General features: G+C 38.1%; 1 protein-coding gene across 1 annotated transcript in view; it reads left to right on the top strand.

Annotated features, from left to right (window-relative positions):
• RAB10 (RAB10, member RAS oncogene family) overlaps positions 1–22826 on the top strand; it is a 67258-nt gene that overhangs the window by 40629 nt on the left and 3803 nt on the right. Inside the window, exons 2-5 of the mRNA XM_086325925.1 lie at positions 6407–6467; positions 16894–17032; positions 21401–21490; positions 21793–21894. Of these exons, the coding sequence (XP_086182051.1) occupies positions 6407–6467; positions 16894–17032; positions 21401–21490; positions 21793–21894 (392 nt within the window). The remainder of the gene's footprint in view (positions 1–6406; positions 6468–16893; positions 17033–21400; positions 21491–21792; positions 21895–22826) is intronic.

Genomic DNA, 22826 nt, shown 5'->3' on the forward strand with positions numbered 1-22826 from the left:
TATGGAGAAAAATGGCAACCCACTCCAGTATTATTGCCTGGGAAATCCCATGGACAGGGGAGCCTGGTGGACTGTAGTTCGTGGGGTTGCAAGAGAGTCGGACATGACTTAGCAACTAAACAACAATAGGAGAAAGAGGAAGTGTACTTGTGTATTAATACTAGAAGTGGTATAATACTGTTTGAAGGTAGACTGTCCTAAGTTAAAAATGTGTATTATAAATTGCACATTTTAAAAAATTGTTGTTCATTCACTAAGTTGTATCTGACTCTGAAACCCCATGAACCCCATGCAGCACATCAGGCTTCCCTCTCCTTCACTATTTCCCCGAGTTTGCTCAGATTCATGTGCCTTGAGTCAGTGATGCCATCCAACCATCTCTTTATCTGTTGCCCCCTTCTCCTGCCTCAATCTTTCCCAGCATCGGAGTCTTTTCTAGTGAGTTGGCTCTTCACATGAAGTGACCAAAGGATTGGATCTTCAGCTTCATCATCAGTCCTTCCAATGAATATTCAGGGTTGATTTTCTTTAGGATTGACTGGTTTTGATCTCCTTGCTGTCCAAGAAACTCTGAAGGGTCTTCTCTAGCACATAGTTCAAACACATAAATTTTTTGGTGCTCAGCCTTTATAATTCAGCTTTCACACCCATACATGATTACTTTAAAAACCATAGCTTTGACTGTATGGACATTTGTCAGCAAAGTGATGTCTCTGCTTTTTAAAATGCTGTCTAGGTTTGTCATAACTTTTCTTCCAAGGAGCAAGCGTCTTTTAATTTCATGGCTGCAGTCACCATCTGCAGTGATTTTGGAGCCCAAGAAAATAAAATTGCCACTGATTCCATTTTTCTACCATCTGTTTGCCATGAAGTGATGAGACCAGATGCCATGATCTTAGTTTTTTGAATGTTGAGTTTTAGGATGTAGAAAAATTGAATGCTCATACATTGCTGGTGGAAATGTAAAATGGTTCAGCTGCCATGGAAAACAGTGGTTCCTTAGAAAGTTAAATCTAAAATTACCACATGACCTAGAACTTCCACTCCTTAGGTATAACCCAAAGAATTCAAAACAGGTACTGGTATATACAAATGTACATGCATATTCCTGGGTATTCTTTACCAAGGCCAAAAAGGAGGATGTGGTCAAATGTCCATCACCAGATGATTGGATAAGCAATTTATGATCTATATGCATGTGGTGGAATATTATTCAGTCATAAAAAGTAATGGGGTATTGATACATGTGACAAGTGGATGGACCTTGGGAATATGCTAACTGAAAGAAGCCAGACACAAAAGGTCATGTTACATGCTTTCTTTTATATGAAATACCCAAAAGAGGTAAATCTATAGAGACAGAATGCAGACTGGTGGTTTCCGGGGGAGTTGGGGTTGGGTAATGGAAAGCCAGTGCTTAATGGGTATGGAGTTTCTTTCTGAGATGATAAAAGTGTTTTAGAACTGGATAGAGGTTCTGCCACACAATATTGTGAATATACTGGATCATTCACTTTAAAATGGTAAATGTTATGTTACGTGAATTTTCCCTCGATAGAAAAATGGTTGAGTGTGTATGGCCTTATGGCCTAGAGTCAAACAGACATGGAATTGAGTCCTGGTTTTTACCATCTGTTAATTCTGTGACCTTTAGTAAATTACTGTTAAGTTTTCTTCTCTGTAAAATAGGCATATTAGGGACATTCCTTGGTAGTCTAGTGGTTAGGACTAGTAGTCTAGTGGTAGTCTAGTAGTCTACTGCCAGGGGCCAGGTGTGATGCCTGGTTGGGGAACTTAAGATCCTAAAACCTGTGTCACATGGCCAAAATGAAATTTTTAAAAAATAGGCATGTTGGTACTTTATCAGGATTTTTGTTAATATTAAATGAAATATTACACGTGAAATGCTTAGAATACTTAATAATTATCCAGTAAACATTAGTGTTAATTGATTTTTCCTTTGCTGCTGCTGTTGGTTTTTATTTTATTCTCCATTGATAGAATGGAAATAATAGTATGGACTAGAATTGTTCTGATGGTTTAATGAGATATCCATGCAAAGGGCTTAAAACAGTACCTAGTGTGTTGTAAATTTTCAAAGTGTTTACTAAGCTATTTCTATTAAATGAAAGGATCTTGGAACTTTTCTGCATTTTGCATTTGGAGATCCAACCAGTCCATTCTGAAGGAGATCAGTCCTGGGATTTCTTTGGAAGGAATGATACTAAAGCTGAAACTCCAGTACTTTGGCCACCTCATGCGAAGAGTTGACTCATTGGAAAAGACTGATGCTGGGAGGGATTGGGGGCAAGAGGAGAAGGGGACGACAGAGGATGAGAGATGGCTGGATGGCATCAGTGACTCGATGGACGTGAGTCTGAGTGAACTCTGGGAGTTGGTGATGGACAGGGAGGCCTGGCGTGCTGTGATTCACGGGGTTGCAAAGAGTCGGGCACGACTGAGCGACTGATCTGATCTGATCTGATCTGAAGGAAGCTAATGTGCATATTGGAAAATAGCCTTTTCAAAATTTGTGCTGTTACGACTAGTGAAGTGAATCGCTCAGTTGTGTCCAACTCTTTGCAATCCCATGGACTGTAGTCTACCAGGCTTCTCTGTCCATGCGATTTTCCAGGCAAGAGTACTGGAGTGGGTTATGACTAGACTTGGCCTTATAAATATATCAGACTAAGCTACTTTCAAAGGATTACAGGTGTGCAATTCTTACTTCCTCTTCTGGTGTGGTGAAACTCTTGATTTTCACTTGTAAAAACCACAGATACTGATTATTTAGCTGTAAGTTGTTAAACTTTTGTTGTCTGGAGTTTATTATATAGCTTATTTCTACTTGCATTGATTACCATTGATGTGTCATCAGAAGCCGGGCTTTGGAGAACTACTCTTTATAGTGACTAGAAGTTGCAGTTATTTTTCTTGCCATTGGATGGTGCTTCTATAGCATCATTAAAGCAAATGTTTTGGCTGATACTTTCTCACTTTCCTGAGCAACTGAAAATTGATAAATGAGCTAGACTGTGGTAAATTGAAATACCCGTTTGAACTGGATCCCAGGAGTCTGTAAAAAGCGAGGATTTCCTCTAGTATGTTTTTACGTAAGCAAAACCTGGAGATAAATCTCTGGTTGAGTTAAACCCTATGATTCTGTTCTAGTCTGTGGTAATTTAAGAAATGATAGTGTTGCAGGAGAATCTGATTCCTCCTGGCAAAATCTTAAAGGATGATAGGTTTCCCTAGCTTCCCTTGGCAACTGAGCTATCAATTCTGCTCTGATCAAATTGTATCAAAAACTTTTCTGTTTTGTCTTCAAGTGTAGGTTTTTCCAACCTATGGGGGTGTGGAAAGTGCGTGACAAAGGTATTAGAAAAGTGCACAGTTGTAAAAGTTGTGTTTGAGAGTGACTGTTAGAAGAGACTGGAGGGAATAAGACAGTAGGGGTGGCTTGGGGCCGTGCTAGAAATTCAGTAATCAAGTTGGAGTGCGTGCACAGTAGAGAGAACATTTGTAAACATACTTCCTCCTCTGTTAACCTAATCTTTATTTCTATTAATGTAATAAATACTTGCAGAGTTTTAGAAGTTACACAGTAGTTCAAGACAACAACAGCAGCAATAAATCCTTGCCCCATGCTCACTTGTGTGTTAACTTTTCCCAGTATTCAACCCCATATTCCACTTTTTTTTTAAAGCTAATTTGAGAAATTTTCTCTTGTTGTTATGAAATGTGAGAAGTAAATTCTCTGATAATATGAGACATTGTTGGCACCTCTCCCTTTATCTTCTCAAATAGTTAGTTCTGCTACTGCTAAGTCGCTTCAGTTGTGTCCGACTCTGCGCGACCCCATAGACGGCAGCCCACCAGGCTCCCCCATCCCTGGGATTCTCCAGGCAAGAACACTGGAGTGGGTTGCCATTTCCTTCTCCAGTGCGTGAAAGTGAAAAGTGAAGTCGCTCAGTCGTGTCCGACCCTCAGCTACCCCATGGACTGCAGCCTTCCAGGCTCCTCCGTCCATGGGATTTTCCAGGCAAGAGTGCTTGAGTGGGGTGCCATTGCCTTCTCCTTATAGTTAGTTCTAGCACAAGTTAACTGCTAAGTCAAGTAGTGTACTATAATTGTGTTTCCTTTCTTGGACAGCTTTTTGTTTTCACTGTATCTTACAGTCCCTTCATTGTTACATTTGCTTAGATTTCAAGGGACCATTCATACTTTATCCCAAACTCTGCAACGGAATTACCAGACGCTCTGAATTCTTCTTTTCATTTAAATTTCAGTCATACCATTTCATTCCCTTCCATCTTAGGAGGCATACCTCTTGGACCCTTTCTCTGCATTTTGTCTTGTTGTTTTCTGTATTCTTTTTTGAACTGGTGGCTTCTCTTGGCCAGTTTGAACTGCCCTTTACATCAGTCTTTTTTTTCCTCTGGCCATGCTATGCAGCTTTCAGGAACTTAGTTCCCAGACCAGGGATTGAACCTGGGCCACTGTAGTTAAACCATCGGACTGTCAGGGAATTCCCTCCATCACTCTCTTTGCTGGATTTCTTTTCTTCCTGTTCTTGGTAAAGCAACCTCTCCTCATAGCTGTTTTAGAAAATACATGGGAACTGAATATTTTGAGATCTTTCATGTCTGGAGATACCTTTATTTTACTCTCTCATTTGATTTTGGCTGGATATAGATTGAAAATACTTTTTATTTACCTTTTTGTATTCTGGATTCTAGTGTTGAGTTGTTCAGAGTTGTTGTTTTTGATTATTTAATATGGCCTAGTTTGTTTCTCTACAAGCTTTTGTATATATTATTCCTGAAATTTATCTTTAGCCATGGAATTTCATGATGGTATAACTTGGTGTAGATATTATTTTATTAATTATGCTAGGCGCTTGGTGAGTCTTTCAGTCTCAGATTCCTTTGATTCTGTTTCTTTGATTCTGTCATTGCATGGGGTCTTTGTTGCTGTGCGGGCTTTTCTCTAGTTATGGTGAGTGAGGGCTACTCTCTAGTTGTGGTGTGCAGGCTTCTCTTATGTGGTAGCTTCTCTTGTTGCAGAGCATGGGCTCTAGGGGGCTTGGGCTTCAGTAGTTGTGGCTGTTGAGCTCTAGAGCACAGACTCAGTAATCGTACTGCACCGGCTTAGTTGCTCTGAGGCATGTGGAATCTTCCAGGATCAGGGATCGAACCTGTGTCTCCTGAGTCGGCAGGCGGATTCTTAGCATTGAGCCACCAGGGAAGTCCTTTCTTGAACTTCTTGAGTTAGATGTCAGCCTCTGGTTTGATCTTCTGCCTTGACATGCATGTCTCACGTATATTCCATTCTTTGTCGTTTTGTTGTATTTTCTGGGATATCTCATTTTTCCCTTACAGCCTTTCTGTTGAATATATTATTTCTGCCTTTTTAATTTCCGGGAGTTTTCTAGTTCGAATTTCTGTTCCTTCCTCCCCACTTCCTTCCCTTCTGTCTTGTTCTGAGAAGATAAAAGGAGGAACTATATCTTTTCCTCTGCATTGCCCCCATTTCCTCCAGGTTTCCTTTTTTGTTTGCTTGTTATATTTCATTGGGTTAGTTGGATTGTTCAGTCCTGTCAAGAGTTGGTCTTGACAACCAGGTCATTTTAGGATTTTTTAGGATTTTTTTTTTTTTTTTTCAGTAATTCCCAGAGAAACAAAAATACAGGCTGTAGACACAGTTTGAGGTTTATAAATGTCAGACAAATGGCCCTTTTTTCCTTTTGATTGGGTGTAGGAACAAATTGAACGGAGAAGGCAATGGCACCCCACTCCAGTACTCTTGCCTGGAAAATCCCATGGACAGAGGAGCCTGGTAGGCTGCAGTCCATGGGGTCGTGAAGAGTCGGACACGACTGAAGTGACTTAGCAGCAGCAGCAGCAAACAAACTGAAAGGGCTTAGCTAAGATTTAGTTGGTAAAAAGAGCGAGACAGGTCCTTGGGGATCTATAATACTTTTGCATCATGTACTTTGAAACTGTGTTACTAGATGCATAAACATATAATATTTTTATGCCTTCTAATTCATTGACATGTTAATCATTATGAAATGACCCTGTTTATCCCTGGTAGTACTCTTTTCTGCAAGTTATTGAAGGCGATGGTTCTTTGCTAATAAGGAAACATCTTTTTATTCTTTTGCATTAAAATATTAGATATTAAAATTTTCTTTCAATTTCCTAATTGTAAAAAAGCTATATAATTCTTTTCTATCTTGGATCTTACATATGTTTTAAATTGGGCACTTTGCTCAAAATTGCATACATAGTAAATTTCCAGAACCAGACATTTTGAAAGCGTGTTTTTATGCCAATTAAATTTAGTATAGCCATATTCAGAGCCATAGATACAATTTACCTTTTTTTTTTCCCCTGTGTTGTAGGAATAGACTTTAAGATCAAAACAGTTGAATTACAAGGAAAGAAGATCAAGCTACAGATATGGTAAGTGATTCTAATTTACTTACTTTATGTGGTAGAATGCCAAGTTTCCTGAACGTTAGACAGTGAAATCCTTCCTTGTCAACTGTTTAATTCTAGGAGACTTCCCTTTCCAAGCCAGTAGTCAGGTGACCTTTCAGTGATGTTTATTTATTTATTTATTTAATTTTATGTATTTTTTAAATATAAATTTATTTATTTTAATTGGAGGCTAATTACTTTACAATATTGTATTGGTTTTGCCATACATCAACATGAACCCACCACGGGTGTACATGTGTTCCCCATCCTGAACCCCCCTCCCACCTCAGTGATGTTTTAAAAAAAATTGTCATGGACTTTGGAGTCCATGAGAGCTGACTTGAGTGTTTTACCTTTTCCATTTATAGTATGAACTTGGGTAAGTTACATACCACTGTGAGGCCCTTATATCTTCACATGTAAAGTGGAGATAATATCATTTATCTTAAAAGATTGTTACAAGGATTAAATGAAGTAATCTATGTAATGCCATTAGCACAATACTTGGCTCGGGAACACCATATAAAAATTAATATAATCTTTTTTTTTTTTTTTTGGTTTAGAGGGTCTTAAGCTAAAATATTTGTTTTCCTTAGTGTGTATAAATCTTTATAAGCTTTAGCATTATTTTCATTAGTTTGTGAAGGGTTTGACCCATTGAAGTATTAAAAAAATTCTTTAAATTTGCATTCAAGTATGTATCATAGACTTTAAAATTATAATATCTGTATTTTCAGTGAATATTAGGTGTTCACAATGACTTGTGAGATGTATATTATTCCTTCTCCCCTCCTCCCCCCAACAGTCTTATTGAGGTATAACTAGTAATACAGTAAACCACCCATATTATAGTTTGGTAAGCATTGACATATGTATAAATCTGTGAAACCATCACCACAATCAAGATAACCAAAATATCCATCACCTCAGGAGTTTCCTCAGACTTCTTAGTAAGCTCTCCCTCCTGCCTATCCCTGGTTCCCAGGCAACCACTCTCTGCTTTTTGTCACTATAGACCAGTTTCCGTTTTCTAGTACTGTATACAAATGCAGTCATGTAATGTGTTACCTTTCTTTGTCTTTTTTGAGAAGGAGGAGTCTGGCTTCTTTACTCAGCATAATTATTTTGGAAGCTATCAATGATTTTATGTGTAGCAGTAAGTTCATTGCTTTTTATTGCTAAGTTGTATTCCATTGTTAAGATATACAACATCTTTATTCACCATAAAGCTGCTACAAATACTTCCTTTTCTCTTGAATTACTCCTATTTTATAGATACGGAGATGGAGGCATTTTGAAATAAGTTTCAGGAAATAGTTTTGTGTGTGTATTTTTTTTTTATGAAAAACTATTTCAAAATAGTTTAAACAAAGGTCTTACAGGATGTTAATAGCAGAGCTGGGAGGCATTACATGCTCTGAACGTAAGGTTGGGAGTGACATTCTTAATTGCAGTACTGCCTCTTCTAAATAGTAGTTTGTCGATTGATTTTGTCACTCTTTCCAGTAACTGTCATTCTTCTTTCTTCATTGCTAGTCAACAGTTGTGTTAAATTTGAACTCATGTTATCTTTGGTAGTTGGGATTCCCTAGTGGCTCAGAGGGTAAAGCATCTGCCCTCAATGTGGGAGACCCAGGTTCCATACCTGGGTCGGGAAGATCCCCTGGAGAAGGAAATGACAACCCACTCCAGTACTCTTGCCTAGAAAATTCCATGGATGGAGGAGCCTGGTGGGCTCCATGGGGTCGCATGGGGTGGGGTCCATGGGGTCGCAAACAGTCGGACATGACTGAACAACTTCACTTGTTCACTGTCTTTGGTAGGTAGTGTAATTGGATCTATCGTGGAATGGTTATGAGGATTAGTAGTCCATGTAAAGCGCTTGGAGCAATCTTCAGTGCATAATTCAAGAAATCAGATGTTATTATTTGGGGATCTCCCATGATGAGTTTAAAACCCTAAAAATAGTAACATATTTAGAGGAACAAGCTAACAAAGGAAATTGCAAAGTCGTAGTTGGAGAGTTAGAAGGAGAATTAGGAGAGGACATTGTCTCAGAATCCAAAAGATAGTTTCAAAAGTTAGGCATAATTAGAAGTGGTATATGTCTAATTAGGATGTCTTCATTACCTCACCATGTAATTAGAAGTCCAGTCTTTGTAACATCTTTCAAATTTAATAAAAATGTTTTTAAAGATGAGAAAGCATTTCCTAAATTTAATAGTTCTCTGAAGCCCAGTCCACTTGATCATTGTTTTTTTTTTTCTTTTCTTCTCTTTAGCTAGGAAATAACTCAGCAAATGAAATGTCTCATATATAATTTCCTTATAATTAAAATGATCTCAAGGGAAAAGATGTCAGTTGTTTAGTATTCTGAATTTCAACCAGCCCCTCCCATCCTCCTTTATTTATTCTTAGCCTCAGGTCTTATTCAGACCGTGTCCCTACAAAACGTTTGTCGTTCAAGCCCTCTCTGAAGCTCTGCCTCACTGATTGGCTCTCTTCTTAACTATACAGGGAATACAGTTAGTGTTTATGCTGATAATTTTCAAACTTGTTGACAATAGTTAAGATACATATTACATTGTGACTCAGTATGTGTGCGTGTATGTGAGTGTGTATGAAGCAGAAGCAGAGCCTGTGTGTTTCCTCATGCAGTGTATCAGACCTTTGCCCTGCTAAGTGTGCTGTTTCTCCTCTACACTGTGTCCTCCACAGACTTTCCCTTCTGTGTCTTGACTCGTGACTTTAAACATTTTCCCCTTCCCTCATCATTTTAGTCTCTAGCTTTTAGAAGTGTAACATATTAACTAATACTTGGTTTTAAAAAGAGCCTTCCTCAGAAGATGCTTTTTTGAAATAGTAAATCTTCCAGTATAGCTTTCAAGATTAATATAGAAAAGATTACTACTGTTTCTATAAGACTCAAGTATAGCACAGAAGTGATAACATTTATAATTTAGAGTTGTTTAATTTTTTACAAAGTTTTAATAGAAAGTGTTTCCTTCCAAACACTTTGGAAGGAATATTTGCTGTAGTTTAGATTTTCATGTATACAGATGACTGCTTTTAATTTGAACTATGATTTGCTTATAAAGACCAGAAATGAGTTGACTGGTTAAAATTTGTGCTTAATATAAGAGGTTAGCATTATGCCAGCTGATTTTGTTTCTTTGCTTGAGTTGACGTGCTTGTTAATATTCCAGGGAAGAAAAAAAAGTCTTGTAGCTCTAGGTTAAAAGATCTGGGATATGCACAGTGTTTCAAGAAGGCTTATAGTGTGAAAAACCCCATTACTCATAATTTATAATGATTGTTCTAAAAATTCAAAAGGCTATTCTCAACTTAAATGCTTTGCTTCAAAATGCTGTGCTACAAAAAAAGCACAGGGATTTTTATCTCTTTAGTTTGAATGAATATATTCAGGTTCTTGTTTCAGCATGAAAAATTGTTCTATGATTGAGTATTTGTTTTGGAAACTTTAGACTGTGCTACTAAAGCTGTGTATTTTTTTCTTACTTGAGTGATCTTCACTTCTTGCTTTCTTTCCAGGAATCTTTCAGTTTAACTGTTGCATAAGGGTCTCACCTGTCCTGCACAAGTGTGTGGGCCTAAAATTAGCTTGTTTGGCTGATAGAGAAGCAGCTGGGGCATTTTAAATCCTGGATCTCTAGAAAGTTTCTACTGAAGTATCTTTGACTCACTACATTTTCCAGAGTAGTGAGGAAAACAGTTAGTGAGTTACTTCAAGTCTGCCTTTTTTCTCTCTCTTTTTCTTTTTTTCCGTTTTTGTTAATTGTTGAGGGAGGGGAGGTGTCAGAAATGTTTGCCACTGTCAACATCTATATCTTGTACCAGCAACACATTTTAGCATCAACACAGTTAGCAGAAACCAGTAGTATCATATTGTAGAGGAATTGACCGTTCACCTACATGAAGTGTCAGATACATGAAAGTCATCTTTGAGTCTTCCCATTCCCTTAACCCCAGCTTTCAAGTTAGCAAGTCTTACTGATCCTATCTCTAAAATACGTCTGGAATCCAAATGCAGTTTGCTGTCTCCATTGCTATCCCTGGTCCTCCATTACCTTTTTGGACCATTGCAGTAGGCTTTTAATATTCTAACAAGTCCTTACTTCGCCTTTGCCTTCTTCCAGTACTTATCCCAAGTAATGGCCTTGGTAACCTTTTTGAAATATAAATATGATCATGGTTATCTTTCCTTCCTCTATAGCCATTTTGACTTTCCATTGTATTTCAAATGAAAACCAAAGTTCCAAATCCAAGTTCCTTTCCACAGTTTACAGAGGAGGCCCCTGCCCGTTGTTCCGACCTCATTTTTTGCTCCCTGTGTATATAGTCTCTACCCTCAGGTGATCTCCTTTCAGTTCCGTGGACACAGCAAGCTTTTTTCTGGCCTTTGTACATACCTTAACCCACCCAACTGTAGCTAGACTAAGCATTCTGAAGTACCACTCCATTCCAGAGGCTTCTCATTTCAACAGAAATAAATTTTAAAATTCCAGTTTCTGGCTACAGTCCCTTCTGACTTCATCTCTTACCAGTTCTGCTCCAACCACTGTGGCCATTTTTTTCCTGTCTGCAGGAAACGTGTTCCCGTCTTCAGGCCCTTGTAATTCACCTGTTCCTTCTGCTTGGAATGCTTTTCATCAGATCTTTGTGATGCTGCTATCTCTCATTCAGTCTCAATTCATTGTTACCCTCTGAGAGAGGCCCTGCTTGATAACTAGCTAGAGCCACCCCAGTCCTTTAGGCTAGGGGTCCCCAATCCCCCTGACATCGGTCTCTGGCCTGTTAGGAACTGGGCTGCCCAGCAAGAAGGGATCAGTGGGTGGCTGAGCAAGGGAAACTTCATCTGTATTTACAGCTGCTCCCCATCACTTGGATCCTGAGCTCTGCCTCCTGTCAGATCAGTGACGGCATTAGGTTCTCATAGGAGCACAGACCCTACTGTGAAAGGCACATGCAAGGGATCTAGGTTCCCTGCTCCTTATGAGAATCATCCCCAAACCAATCCCACTCCACCTCACCCCCAGTCCATGGAAAAATTGTCTTCCATGAAACCTGTCCCTGGTTCCGAAAAAAGGTTGGTGGCCGCTGCTTTAGGCATGATCACGCTTATCTTAGTTTATCTTTGTCATAGTATTTTTTAGTATTTAAATTTACCACATTTAAAAAATGTGTTCATTCTTATTCCCCCCACTAGAATATCAGCTTTTTGAAGGTAGGGATCCCATCTGTCTGATTTATGGCTATATAACTACTCCCTACAACAGAGCCTAGCAGATGCAGATGCTGAATATGTATTTGTTGACTGAGTGACTGATTGATTTCTGTTCATACTTTTCACTCAACCTTCAGTATCACCTCTAGAGAGAGGACTGCCCTGATTATACTATCTAGATTTCTTCCTCCCTCCTGTTTATATCATTCTTGATCGTTCCACCCTGTTTACCTTGTTAGCATTTGTCACAATTTGGGATCATATATATTACTTGTTCCTTTCCCTGACTGGAATGTAATCTCTGCAAGGGCAGTTATCAGGCTTTGTTTGACTTTTGACCCTTTTTGGAAGATGAAGATGAGCATAATTTCAACTCATGGTATTTTGGGTGTAGAGAAGTTGCGTATCAGTGAGGAAATCCAAGTCTTGTTAAAATAAAACTCAGTGTGGACTTTCCTGGTGGACCAGTGGTAAAGAATCCATGGTCTGGGAAGATCTCACATGCTTCGGGCAACTAAGCCCATGCACCACAACTATTGAGCCTGTGGTCTAGAGCCTGGGAACCCCAACAAGAGAAACCACTGCAATGAGAAGCGTGTGCACCACAATTAGAGAGTAGTCCCCGCTCGCCACAACTAGAGAAAGCTGATGCACAGCAATAAAGACCCAGCACAGTCATAAATAGGTAAAAATTTTTTTTAAAAAACCTCAATGTGAGAAATTTAACATCTTAATTTTTAAAGTAAAGAATAGCTTCATTATGTTACCAAAAACATAAAGTCATGAAATTTGAAGTCTCTGCTTTGCCGAGCAGGTTAATGTTGTCTCTGGGCTGTTCTAGTGCTGTTAGTGCCCGTACTAAAAATAACTGTCATAATAGCATACAGAGTACACAGCTTCCTTGACCCTGTGTGTGGGTCTAAACTATTAAGGAAATATGCTATTTTCGTTCTAGGAAAGTATCACTCCATTCATTATGTGTCAGTGGGAAAAAATAGGGATTTATAACAGTCTCTTAGCTGTGCACCTATTATTTTATGTAAGGGAAATTCTATTGTCATTGATTAATAAGTTCAGAAACCTAATTATACTACATAGGCAGAGAAGAAAAAAATTTTAATAGAGGAAAACTGAGTGGTTTTTGACAACAGGCTTAAAAAAACCTGTCATATGGGACGTAAAAAGATAATGTGAACACGCACAATGTGTAATTGCTCTTCAGATAAGAAACACCTGCTTTTGGTGATTGGCGTCAACCAGTCTTTAGACCTGGGTGTATGTGTATATGTAAACCTAAAAATAATTTGACTGAAACAGCTGTGGCTGTTTGTTCCTCTAGGCTGCTGCTGCTGCTAAGTCGCTTCAGTTGTGTCCCAACTCTGTGCGACCCCATAGACAGCAGCCCACCAGGCTCCTCCGTCCATGGGATTTTCCAGGCAGGAGTCCTGGAGTGGGGTGCCATTGCTTTCTCCGGTTCCTCTGGGCAAAGGGTCACAATTAGCCTAAAGGTAGTGAGACAGGGACTATCTAGTTTGAAATAAGTTGTTGATTGCCTTAACAGTTGTTCGGCCTGATATTAGGATCCAGGAAAAGGATAATTTTAAAAGACTTGGCAAGGAGAGCATATAAAAAAGAAGGAAGATAGGATGGAAGAAGTTTTGGAAAATGAAAGAGACAAAAATCAGAAAACAGATGGAATAGTATGCCATTAATCAAAACAAAAACTCTGAACCTGAATAATGAGTATCTTTTTGGAGGGGACATTAATATTTCAGTATCTTTTATATTAGTATTTCATAACTAAGCAGGATTATAACATAAAATTTCCTCTCTAGGTGCCACTGATTTAGATTTAGCTCAGTAGTTTTGACATAATATTGAGGCGATGGAGATAAAAAATTGTGGTGTAAGAATGTATATAAATACAGATTCTTATGTGTATAGTCTCTTAGTAGTCTAACCTAATTCTAGGATACAACATAGAAGAACTGATTGCATGTCTATTCGATGGTTTTCTTAAATGATATATAATTTATTTGTTTTGATTAAATTACATTTGGGGGGCAGTTTTTTTGATAAATACTGTGTATTCTACAGTGAACAAGACAAATCTCTGATGGGACCTACCTTTTAGAGGTCATGGGAGGCAGTAAATAAATCTATAATAAGTGCTTTGCAGAGAAGTGAAGTAAAGTAAGGAGATGGAATGGAGAGATATTGGAAGACTTTAAATTGGAGGACAGAGAAGACTTTCTGATAAGGTGATGGTTAAAATGCAAAGTTGAGGTGTCAACCATGTATGTGTGCCCTTGTGAGCATAGCCAGTACAGAAGCTGTCAGGTGAGACCAAGCTTGTGAATTTGGGGACATGAAAAAACATGCCTTAAGCTATCAGGGAAAAAGAGTGCCTCAAAATTTGAGGGGCTGGTGAAAAGTGCAAATTCTGTTAACACTTTGTAAACTTCAGGGCAAGGGTTTTGGAATTGGTTGTGATTATAATGAATTGTCATTGGTATGTTTAGTTTGTATTTTAAACTGTCATGTTTTCCACTTGTTTTGTAATGACTTTGAAGCATAATTCACATAGCTACAGTTCACCCATTTAAAATGTAAAGTTAGTTTTTTAGTAATTTTCCAAGGTATATTCACCATCATCACAATTTTAGAATGTTTTTATACTTCTAGAAAGAAACCCATACCTTTTAGCAGCCTCTTCCCATCCTATCCAAACCATCTTGAGTTAGGGCAACCACTAATTTCTGTAGACTTTCCTATTCTGCATGTTTCATTTAAGTGAGATTAATTAATTGAAACTATATCATCTGTTTGAATGCAAAACTATGAGACTTTGAGAAGAAAACATAGGAGAAAATCTTTGGGAACTAAGATTAGGTGAAGAGTAGATACAACACTATAAACCACAATCCATAAAGATTTAAAAATAAATTGGACTTCAACAAAATTTAAAATTTTTGGTCTACCAAAGACCCTGTCAAAAGAATGAAAAAAACTAGTTATAGACCTGGAGAAAATAATTCTAAATCAAATACCTGACAAAGAACTTTTATGTAAAAAGAACTTTCAACACTCAGTAGTTTAAAAAGAAGAAAGAAATAGGCAAACCATCCAATTAGAAGACACAGAAAAGACACAAACAGACATTTTACTGGAGAGGATATATGGATGACAGTTAATTACATGAAAAAATGTATAACATTGATTAGTCATCAGTTCATTCCAGCTGCTCAGTCGTGTCCGACTCTTCGCAACCCCATGGACTGCAGCACACCAGGCTTCCCTGTCCATCACCAACTCCCAGAGCTTACTCAGTCTCATGTCCATCAAGTCGGTGATGCCATTCAACCATCTCGTCCTCTGTTGTCCCCTTCTCCTCCCGCCTTCAATCATTCCCAGCATCAGGGTCTTTTCAAATGAGTCAGTTTTTTGCATCAGGTGGCCAGAGTATTGGAGTTTCAGCTTCAGCATCAGTCCTTCCAATGAGTATTCAGGATTCATTTCCTTTAGGATTGACTGGTTGGATAGAGAAATACAAATTACATTGATGATATCACTGCATGCCCTATTAGAACAACTAAAATAAAATAGAGTGAGATCACCAAATGCTGAAGAAGATGCAAAGAAGGTAGGTCTCCTGCGTTGTTAGTGGGAATGTGAAGTAGCACAGCCACTTTAGAAAAGTTTGGCAGTTTCTTATAAAGTTAAACCTATCCTTATCATCTGACTCAGCAGTCATATTCCTGGATGTTCATCCCAGAGAAATGAACTTATGAACTTACAAATGAATATTCATATCAACTTTATCTGTAATAGCCCAAAACTAGAACAACCCAAATGTCCTTCCATGGGCAAGTGATTAAACAAATTGTGATATTCTGTACAATGGAATACTACCCAGTAATAAAATGAAACAGACTAGTATTACATGCAACAACTTGGATAAATCTCAAGGGCATTATGCTGGAAAAAGTAAATAACCATTTGAAAAAGTTGCATTCAAACCAACACAACATTGTAATTTTCTTCCGATTTAAAAAAACATACCAAGAAGATTGTTTTATATGTAATTCTAGAAATGGCAGAATTACAGAAAATAGAAAACAAATTATTGGCCAGGGTATAGGGGCTGTAGGAAGTGGAAGAGTGAGTGATAGAACAGTTTCCTGCTTTCTTTGTGGTAATAACTACAAAATCTATATGCCGTGAAATTGCAGAGAACAGTGCATGTATGTGCATACACAAGTGCATATAAAAAAGTAAACTCTAAGGTCTATAGATTGTGCCAGTGTCAATTTGTACTATGATGTAAGATGTTACCATTTGGGAAAGCTGGATGAAAGCTATACAGGACCTCTTTGTACTGTTTTCTGAAATATCCTGTGAGGCTATAGTTATATTAAAATAAAACTTAAAAAAAAGTTTGCCGAGAAGGGAAACAGAAATGCAGTGTTGGTTGGAGGGGTGTGGAATTGGAAGTGAGGTTGTTCTGTTTGTTTGAAGTTTGCTTTTTTAAGAAAGGATAAGGGGAGACCTTAACATGTATATATGTTAATTATAATCCATAAAAAGAAGAAATTGGTGATGCAAATGAAGGAAAAATTACAGGAACAGAATTTCTTAAATCTTTGATTTGAAGGCATTGAAAAATACCACTATTTACATATTTTTGTCTTGTTATTTATAAATGAGGTTATCTATACAACTTTTGTAAATGATTCCAAAGATAAATATGGCTCTAATATGGTGTATTCCTTTAATGTTCTAAAAATTCTACATTCTTTGGTATTACATTATAGAACTAGATCACTAAATAAATGGAATTCCTACAGATTTTACACTTGGCTGGTATTCATTTTTAAGTAACTTTAAGAATTTTATGTGTCACTTTATACTGTTTTCCCTTTCAGATTTTCATCTAGTATTGGTAGGTTTTTAATTTCCTTAGACTAGTCAGTATTTATACGTATATATGTTTAGGAATAACCTTGTTTACTATTTAAGAGTTAAGTGGTGGTTCGCTTGTGTGTTGTGTCACATAGTGGATTTTAATCTCTATTTTTACTAAACTAGTCTACTGTTTTGCTCTTCAGCTAGAACATAGTAATATCAAAATGCTCAGTACAAATTATTGGCTGTTTATTTCAGGGATACAGCAGGCCAGGAGCGATTTCACACCATCACAACCTCCTACTACAGAGGAGCAATGGGTATCATGCTAGTATATGACATCACCAATGGTAAAAGCTTTGAAAACATCAGCAAGTGGCTTAGAAACATAGATGAGGTAAGACCTAGAAATTGTATAAACTCTACATAAACACACATTTGTGTCCTTGGTTGGTTAAGAAGAGTAAATATCCCTGTTGATCTTTAGGATATAGTGTTTGCTGTCATTATTGTTGATTATTTTTACTTGTTACATGGTAATGTTATTTTTTGCCTACCCTTTTCTTAAAACTTTGGGCAGATCTGTTTTGAACCACATCAAAGGGTTAACAAATTACCTAAAAACTCTATACAGCCATCTTATAAGATGGCCCCAGATGGAAGCTACCAGTGGTTTTACAGACTTTTCTAAGTGAATTCTTTCTTGGTGAATTTTTTTTTTGAATGAATGAATTACATTTTCAGTAGTAATTTTTAAAACATATTTTTGGAAATTGCCTGGTGGTCCAGGGTTAGGACTTGGCATGTTCACTGTCACGGTCCAGATTTAATCCCTTGTCAGGGAACGAAGATCCCACAAATGTGCGGTGCAGCCAAAAATAAGTCTGTAAGTATTTTTAAGTTATGGAAGTACCATATCCCTTTTAGACATTTTGAAAGATACAGATTACTAATAACATTAAAACCTAACCAAGCTGTATCATTTCATGTGAAGATGTCAGTTTTTTTTTATGTTAATCTATATTTATTTTTGTAATATAAATGATATATTGTGTGTCTGCATGCACACGCGCGTGCACACACACACACACACACATGTATGGAGGGGTAATAAAATTTTTAACCATGCAGTTATCATCCCGGGAGATTGTTAATGAGACTATTCCATATATGACACAAATCTCTTCCCTAGTAACAACAGTGGTAGTGGTGGTTTAGTCACTAAGTTGTGTCCAACTTGCAATCCATAGACAATAACCCTCCAGGCTCCTCTGTCCATGAGATTTTACAGGCAAAGAGTACTGGAGTGGGTTGCCATTTCCGTCTCCAGGGAAGATGTCAGTTTTTACACAGTGAAGTTGTGTGGACAGCGTGGGTAGCTTTTTGTTGAAATTATTTTCATGTCTTGTTGCTGACTTCTGTGCTTTGAATTCTATCAAGACTGACTCTTGGGAAATCCCTGGCAGTCCAGTGGTTAGGACTTCTCATTTCCACTGCAGGGGCTCAGGTTCCATCCCTGGTTGGGGAGCTAAAATCCCATCACGGCAAAAGGAAAAAAAAAAAGAAGACTAACTCTGTAAAGCAAGTTTTGGCTGGAAACATAAAAACAAAGTCTTTAATCCATTATTGGACCCAAGGTGATAATACTTCAGTGGTTCAGTTTGTCACTCAGTCATGTCCTGCTCTTTGCAACCCCATGGACTGCAGCACACCAGGCTTCCCTGTCCATCACCAATTCCTGGAGCTTACTCAGACTCATGTCCATAGAGTCAGTGATGCCATCCAACCATCTCATCTTTTGTCATCCCCTTCTCCTCCCACCTTCAGTCTTGCCCACCATCAGGGTCTTTTCCAGTGAGTCAGTTCTTCACATCAGGTGGCCAAAATATTGGAGTTTCAGCTTTAGCATCAGTCCTTCCAATGAATATTCAGGACTGATTTCTTTTAGGATAGACTGACTGGATCTCCTTACAGTCCAAGGGACTCTCAAGAGTCTTCTCCAACACCACAGTTCAAAAGCATCAATTCTTCGGCACTCAGCTTTCTTTATAGTCCAACTCTCACATCCATACATGACTACTGGGAAAACCATAGCCTTGATTAGACGGACCTTTGTCAGCAAAGTAGTGTCTCTGCTTTTTAATATGCTGTCTACGTTGGTCATAACTTTTCTTCCAAGGAGCAAGCGTCTTTTAATTTCATGGCTGCAGTCACCATCTGCAGTGATTTTGGAGCCCCCCAAAATAAAGTCAGCCACTGTTTCCCTGTTTATTTGCCATGAAATGGTGAGACCAGATGTCATGATCTTAGTTTTCTGAATGTTGAGTTTTAAGCCATCTTTTTCACTCTCCTCTTGCACTTTCATCAAGAGGCTCTTTAGTTCTACACCTTCTGCCATAAGCGTGGTATCATCTTCATATCTGAGGTTATTGATGTTTCTCCCAGCGATCTTGATTCCAGCTTGTGCTTCATCCAGCCCAGGGTTTCTCATGATGTACTCTGCATATAAGTTAAATAAGCAGGGTGACAATATACAGCTTTGACGTACTCCTTTCTTGATTTCAGTTTCCCAATTTCAGTCACCTTTTTCATTGCTGTAAGAAGTCTGTTGGTATTTAGTAATCCATTAATGACATAGATTTTGAAATAAAAAAAGCCTTCATTTTTAAGTTTCTTTTGTGGACAGTGACTGCAGCCATGAAATCAGAAGACAGTTAGTTGCTTCTTGGCAGAAAAGCAGTGAGTAACGTAGACAGTGTGTTGAAAAACAGAGACATTACTCTGCCAACAAAGGTCCATATAGTCAAGGCTATGGTCTTCCCAGTGGTCACTACGATTGTGAGAGCTGGACCTTAAAGAAGGCAGAATGCCAAAGAATTGATGCCCTCAAACTGTGGTGCTGGAGAAGACTCCTGAAAGTCCCTTGGAGAGCAAGGAGATCAAACCATTCCGTCTTAAGGGAGATCAACCCTGAATATTCACTGGAAGGACTGATGCCGAAGCTGAAGCTCCACTATTTTGGTCATCTGATGTGAACAGACAACTCACTGGAAAAGTTCCTGATGCTGGGAAAGATCGAGGGCAGAAGGAGAAGAGGGCATCAGAGGATGAGATGGCTGGACGACATCACTAATGCAATGAGAATGAACTTGGGCAAACTCTGGAAGATGGTGAGGGACAAGGAGGCCTGGCATGCTGCTGTCCATAGGTTGCAGAGTCAGATACAACTGCGTGACTGCTCAACAACAACAAAAGCCTTTATTTCATAGTTGAGCCAAGAAGTATGTGTAGTAAGAGCAATTTATATAGAGAGATTATGCATTGTTGTTCCAACAATAACTGATTTTCTAATTCTGTGACATCAGGTAGATATCCTACAATTTAATCCTATTTTGACACTTAACTACCAAGTCTCAGTGTCACTGTCAGCCAAATGACAAGGCAACCCATGGGATGTGGAAAATACCTCACATCATCCATCTCTGGCCTAATGTACCCTTCCCTGAATATCCCTGTAGGCACATTATCGTGTGCTGTGAACACAAACAGTTTTTAATTTTGATCAAGTGCAGTTATTTTTTTCTCTTTTGTTGCCTATGCTTTTGCTGTCATATCTGAGAAATCACTGCCAAATCCAAGGTCATAAAACTTCTCCCCTATGTTTTCTTCAAAGAGTTCAATAGTTTTAGATCTTGGATCCATTTTTTAGTTCATTTTTTGGGTATAAATTAAAGATCCAGCTTCATTCTTGTACATATTGATATGTGTTATTTCTAACACTGTTTCTTGAGAAGACTGTCTTTTCCCCATTGAATGATCTTGGCACTCTTGTCAAAAATCATTTGATGGTGTACACAAGAGTTCATTTCTGGTCTCTCTGTTGTGTTCCTTTGTCCATGTCTGTTACACCAGAAGCATACTATTGTGATTACTGCAGCTTTGTAGTAAGGTTTGAAATAAGGAAATAAGTATGAATCTTGCAACTTTATACTACTTTTCAGGATTGTTTTGGCTGTTCAGGATCCCTTGAAATTCCACTTGAATTTTAGGATGGATTTTTTATTTGTGTAAAAGGTGTCAGGATTTCAATGGAGCAGCATTTGTTTTTGTCTGATTTCTGTGCATGGGCTCCCCTAGTGTTGTGACTTTTTGAAACTTTAAGAGCTCTATAGAATTTTTAATTAAGGCTTCTTGTAGGGCCATATATACGTTATCTAAGTCATGATCCAGCTCAGATTTACATTATGTATAGGAAGTTCTATATGTTCTCTTCTGCATATTTATATACATCCTCTGGTGTTGAGAATGTTTCTAGAAGGTAGACAGCCTCCTATAGAGGAAAATAATAATTTGACCAAGAATATGTCTTAGAAATTATATGTATCTTTCTAGGTTAAGTTACCTAGAGTTTGTGTTGTCTTTTAGCGTGTGGTTTTGAGATCACTGGGCTTTCCTGGTGGTTCAGATGGTAAAGAATCTGCCTGAAATATGGGAGACATGGGTTCAGTCCCTAGGTCAGGAAGATCTCCTGGAGAAGGGAATGGCTGCCCATTCCAGTATTCTTGCCTGGAGAATTCCATGGACAGAGAAGCCCTGCAAGCTACAGTCCATGGGGTCACAAAGAGTCACATGACTGAGCGATGAGATCACTGCTTTAAAACTTTCAGACTATAGAAATGGCACCATAAAGTGAGAAAAATAAAGTCATTTTTGTTAAGCCACAGTTTCATGATAGTGTGTGAACTAAACTTTTATTTCATTTTAGCATGCGAATGAAGATGTGGAAAGGATGTTACTAGGAAACAAGTGTGATATGGACGATAAAAGAGTTGTACCTAAAGGAAAAGGAGAACAGGTAAAAAGCTCTGAGTGAGACAGCTTTGTGAAGATGATGTTGCATTTGTTTTTACAATGAGGTAATGGAATGCTATTCATATCCTTTAAAAAAAACGCTGTTGAAAATGATAGCTTATCATTGGAGTGGATTTTTTATTTGTTTTTTAAGGAGCTTGAACCCATTAAAATAATCTGTTCATTTTAGATAACCTAGTTGAGACTGCTACCTTCAGAATAATATTACTTTTTCCTTTAGGAAGCTGAAGTCATCAGTTGATAACCTATACTTGATAATTTTGTGATATTTTGTTTCTTTTTTAGATTGCAAGAGAGCATGGTATTAGATTTTTTGAGACTAGTGCAAAAGCAAATATAAACATCGAAAAGGCATTTCTCACATTAGCTGAAGATATCCTTCGAAAGGTAAATTTCTTTCTTTTCTGTTCTTTTACTGCTAAGGTGTCGGGTGTCAACAGTTGAACATTTTCCTGTTTTCTAAAGTACTAGATTTACATACAAAAATTGGATTTGAGTACATTTGGATGAGTACATTTACCCATCACAGTATCTAATCCTCCAGAGAGAAGAAAGGAGCTGAAAGGAGCAGAGAGCAGTATAGAAATCTCAGTCTCTAATTCCCAATTTCATATTCCTTTTTTCAGCTTTTTGTTTGGTCCATGGTCTTGTGACTCTTTTTGATTAATTTCTCTTATATAACCTTTGCCTTCTCATAAATAGTTTTTTAAAATTCAAGAGGTGAATCTGTTCTGTACCTAATTGCTACAGAATCCCTATTCTTTTATATAGTCATTTCTCAGATGTGCCAGTGAAGGGGATGTATATACTTTATACTGAATAGAGTAAGTCTATACCCAAATTGAAAGCAGGAGGAGAAGGGGACAACAGAGGATGAGGTTTTTGGATGGCATCACTGACTTGATGGACATGAGTTTGAGCAAGCTCTGGGACTTGGTGATGAACAGGGAAGCCTGGCGTGCTGCAGTCCATGGGGTTGCAAAGAGTCAGACACGACTGAGTAACTGAACTGAACTGATAACCAAATTTCATTTACCCAATCATTTCAACCTGTGAGTTTAAAAAGAAAATGCTGAAAATTTATCTCAGGGAATTCATTTTACCTCACAGTTAGGTTCTGGGTTTAATTTGTGAATTGCCTAAGTTGCCAGTACAAATAACTTGTAGCAAAATTGGGAAATCAGATATTCATCAGTTTAGTTCAGTTGCTTAGTCATGTCCGACCCTTTGTGACCCCATGAATCACAGTATGCCAGGCCTCCCTGTCCATCACCAACTCCCAGAGTTCACTCAGACTCAGGTCCATCGAGTCAGTGATG

This window comes from Bos grunniens, chromosome 11, assembly GCF_055505025.1.
Source record: "Bos grunniens cultivar Pamir isolate PY7600 chromosome 11, Bosgru_T2T1.0, whole genome shotgun sequence".
In the NCBI taxonomy this organism is placed as follows: domain Eukaryota; kingdom Metazoa; phylum Chordata; class Mammalia; order Artiodactyla; family Bovidae; genus Bos; species Bos grunniens.